Source organism: Arachis duranensis, chromosome 3, assembly GCF_000817695.3.
Source record: "Arachis duranensis cultivar V14167 chromosome 3, aradu.V14167.gnm2.J7QH, whole genome shotgun sequence".
In the NCBI taxonomy this organism is placed as follows: Eukaryota; Viridiplantae; Streptophyta; class Magnoliopsida; order Fabales; family Fabaceae; genus Arachis; species Arachis duranensis.
The window spans coordinates 44,241,706-44,246,161 of NC_029774.3; the positions used below are offsets into that span (position 1 = coordinate 44,241,706).

General features: G+C 46.2%; 1 protein-coding gene across 1 annotated transcript in view; it reads right to left on the reverse strand.

The window, feature by feature from the left end:
* LOC107479077 (uncharacterized) overlaps window positions 1–3,050 on the reverse strand; it is a 15,076-nt gene extending 12,026 nt beyond the window's left edge. The window contains exons 1-5 of the mRNA XM_016099229.1: window positions 2,717–3,050; window positions 2,413–2,575; window positions 2,098–2,263; window positions 1,881–2,007; window positions 898–1,775 (exon numbers count right to left, since the gene is read on the reverse strand). Of these exons, the coding sequence (XP_015954715.1) occupies window positions 898–1,775; window positions 1,881–2,007; window positions 2,098–2,263; window positions 2,413–2,575; window positions 2,717–3,050 (1,668 nt within the window). The remainder of the gene's footprint in view (window positions 1–897; window positions 1,776–1,880; window positions 2,008–2,097; window positions 2,264–2,412; window positions 2,576–2,716) is intronic.
* Window positions 3,051–4,456: the final 1,406 nt, after the last annotated feature.

Consider the following 4,456-nt stretch of genomic DNA (forward strand, 5'->3'; position numbering starts at 1 on the left):
GGCATGAGTCTCTAAACTCCATTGTTGGGGGTGAGGAGCTCTGCAGCGTCTTGATGATTTAATACAATTCCTTTGTTTTCCATTCAAACTCGCTTGTTCTTATCTAAGATGTTTATTCGCGCTTAATTGTGGAGAAGGTGATGATCCGTGACAATCATCACCTTCCTCAACCCATGAACGTGTGCCTGACAACCACCTCCGTTCTACATCAGATTGAATGAATATCTCTTAGATTCCCCAACAGAATCTTCGTGGTATAAGCTAGATGGATGGCGGCATTCATGAGAATCCGGAAAGTCTAAACCTTGTCTGTGGTATTCTGAGTATGATTCCGGGATTGAATGACTGTGACGTGCTTCAAACTTTAACCTGCTGGGCGTTAGTGACAGACGCAAAAGAGTGATTCTATTCCAGTAGGAGCGGGAACCAACCGGTGATTAGCCGTACTGTGACAGAGTGCGTGAGCATAGTTTTCACTGCGAGGATGGGAAGTAGCCACTGACAACGGTGACACCCTACATAGAGCTTGCCATGGAAAGAACCTGCGTGTGAGAAGAGGATCACAAGGAAGAGTTGAAGTCAGAGGACAAAGCATCTCCAAAACTCCAACATATTCCCCAGTGCTGCAAATCAAAGTAACATTGTTCCCTCTTTTATCAAATCCAGTAATTTCACTTTTAACCCAAATAACCTTGTTGACATCCTAACTAAGACTAATAAAATAAATATTGATTGCTTCAAACCAATAATCTCTGTGGATTCGACCCTTACTCACGTAAGGTATTACTTGGACGACCCAGTACACTTGCTGGTCAGTTGAACGGAATTGTGCAAGTAATCAGTTAGTTAAATTAGATCTCCTTGGCACATGCCAAGGAGCCATTAATTAAGGATCACAATTTCGTCCACCACATAGCTACCATCCTCCCTACACCACATAAATCTCCTTTGCAGTGCAATCAACTTGTCAGCGACCGCTTTTGGCATCTTGTATAGACTAAGGTAATAGATCGGTAAGCTATTCAACACCGATTTGATGAGAACTAGTTTGCCTGCTTTGTTCAGAACCTTCGCTTTCCATAAGCTGAGCTTCTCTTCCACCTTATCTATGATTGGCTTCCAAGTCTTCACTAGTCTCGGATTAGCTCTTAACAAAATCCCAAGGTATCGAACCGGTAGACCAGCTTGTTTAGACCCCAGAAGGCCACACACCTGCTCCACCCATTCCTGTTCACAGTTAATCGGGATCAAATTCGACTTATCAAAATTGATGCTCAACCCAGACATCAACTCAAAACAACGCAGCATCCTCTTATAGTTCACAATTGTTTCTGTCTCCGTAGGGCAAAACAAGATCGTATCATCCGCAAATTGGAGATGTGACAACTCAATATGATCTCTCCCTACCAGTAACGGAGTAATGTGCCTATTCCTCACGGCATCCCCCAACATCCTATGCAACACATCGACCACAAGCACAAACAGCAGAGGAGATAGTGGATCACCTTGTCTCAGCCCCCTCTCCATTTTGAACGGTCTGGTTGGAGATCCATTAACCAGCACAGACATAGATGCCGTACTCAGAAACTCTTTCACCCAATTCCTCCACCTTTGTCCGAACCCCATCTTCTGAAGCACTATATCCACAAAACTCCATCTGACTCTATCACAAGCTTTCTGGAAGTCAAGCTTAATGATCGCCGCCTTCTTTCGACTCGTTTTAAGCCGTTGAACCGTCTCACAAGCAATGAGGACGCCATCGTGTATTTTCCTCCCTTAGACAAATGCACTCTGTGTCTATCTTACCAACCCCGGCATGACTGTTCTCATTCTTCGCACCAACACCTTGGATATCACCTTATACACACAACCCACCATACTAATCGGCCGAAAATCCATAATCTCTCTAGCACCCACTAGCTTCAGAGCTAGCATCACCCACGTCACATTTGCATCCGATGGTAGCCTAGCAGTCTGAAAGAACTCCATCACTGCTCCAATGAAATCCTGCCCAGTATCCTCCCATCATTTTTTGATGAAGTTGATATTGTATCCATCACTACTTGGGGTTTTAGAGGATTCACAGTCCCAAATTGCCTCCCTGATTTCCTCCACCGACGGCATAGTCTCCAGAGCTGCAGCTTCAGCTCCATCAATCTGTCTCACCAATCCATCCCTAAAGCCAATCCTCAGAGCATATTCCTGCCGATGCAGCTCCTTGTAGAACCCTCTAATCGCCACTTTTATTCTTGCCTGATCCTCACTAACCGACCATGAATCATCAGCGCATCAATCCTGTTATTCCGTCTTCTAGCCAATGCTATGTTGTGAAAGTACCTAGTATTCTTATCCATGTTTTGAGCATGCTGAGACCGTGACATCTGCTTCCAGTGGACCTCCTTCCTGACATACCATTTCTCAGAAAAGCTCACCAACGTCTTCCTTCTAGCCTCTGTTGTACCATCATATGCGCCTTCGTTAACCATCGTATCCAGCTTCTGAATCTCCTCCTCCAACATCTTCAGTCTTTTATCCATGTTCCCAAAATTTTCCTTGTGCCAATTTCGCAAAGGATCTGTCAAAGCCTTCAGCTTACTAGTGAACTGAGCATCTCCCAGGTTCCTTCATTTATTTTTAATCATCCTTAGAAAACCCTCATGCGTAAACCAGGAATCCAGGGTTTTGAAAGGACGCGGGCCACCACCTAGTCTGTTACCTTCCACAATCAACGGGCAGTGATCTAATAGCCCTCTTGGGCCACCTTTCAAACGAATTTCTAAGAACTCCTCCATCCACTCTACAGTAACCAAGACCCTATCAATCCTACTACATGATCTACCTCTAAACCACGTGAACTTCCTATCATTGAGAGATAAGTCCATCAACTGCATATCCTGAACCCAATCCTTAAAATCTTCCGCTGTTCCCGTTAAACTACTAGCCCCTTTGCGTTCTTCGACGTGTAAAATCTCATTAAAATCTCCCAATAAGCAAACAGGAACTTGACACAAACCCACAATATAACTCAACTCCTCCCACACCACCCGCATCTCCTCCCTTCCGTGCGCCCCATACACCAACAGAAAGCACAATGAAAATTATTTTTTGTCAACACTCCTTCAACACACAACCACCTCTCCCTCTTATAATAGTTGTTGGACCTAAACATGTCATCATCTCAAACTAGCAGTAAACCCCTAGAAGCTTCGACAGACTCTACAAACTCCCAACCCACATTACTGCACCCCCAAATTCTTGCAAGATCAAATTTAGATATCTCATGCCTCTTAGTTTCAATCAACCTTAACATGTTTAGCTTATAATTGTTCCGCAAAGATTTAACCATACTGAATTTTTCGTCCCCTCTCAACCCCCTAATATTCCAACAACCAAACTTCATTTAAAAACCTTTTTACTCACCTTATTGTGATTCTTAGGCCGACTTCGTCTGGCCTTCTCTTTCTGTTTTGCCAACTTTCTCTTCACCGCTAATTCTTCATTCTGTGCCTGTAAAATTGCCATAATATCCACCTCTTCATCATATAAAACAGCACCCGATTCTACCGCCAAAGCCCACGCTTCCTGATTTTCCTGTACCTGCTGTTGTTCCAGGTTTCTGTCATCAACTTTCTCCTCCCGTGGCTCTTCATGAAGCTCTACCCTGGCATCCTCCCCCATTCCCCTGTGTCCATCAGCCCCTTCGCGCACCTCTGTATTAAGCCTTATGTCCCTTATCACTGCCGTCGGACTCCCATATGCGTGTGTCAGAGTACCCGAGCTGGTTCCACAAGTAGGCGTTCTCCCCCTATCCTCAGCCGTCTCCTTCAAACCTTTTGTCACCGCCCGCAGCGCCCCCAGTTCGCCGTCTCCATCCTGATCGGCCCCTATCGCGTCAGACACCGGAACAGCCATGGAACCGCAGTTGTCAGCTCGCCACGGACCCTGCTCAGTTTGCTTATCCCTCTCCGTCATGGCATAGTCCTCATCGGCATCCTCTAGGTCACCCCGCATAGCGCACAATCGCCTCTCTGTGTCCCGCACCCTTGCCTTCTCACGTTTCCTACTGACCTGCAACCCGCCAACCCGACCCGCGACATCACCCAACACACCCAACCTCTTTTTATTGCCTACCCCGTCCTTCCCTGGGCCCAACCCCCAGTCCGTATCAGCCCCTTCCGCATCCTCCCTCCCATCATGCTGCAATCCATTAGCCCTAAGCACCCCATCCAATCCATTGTGAGTTGGGCCCCTCAACTCCAAGCCCAACTCACCCTTACCCTCATAGCAATCCCTATTTCGGCCATAAAAAGAACAACCCATATGATTCAAGCCCTCTTTCATGATAACAGCATGAATTACCTCGTCTCCACACCTGGTTAATTCCTGCGTAACTGTCTGCTCTGACCCCTCCGCCTCATTCAAATCATTTCCCTCAAAATCCTCCTTTCCATTACCC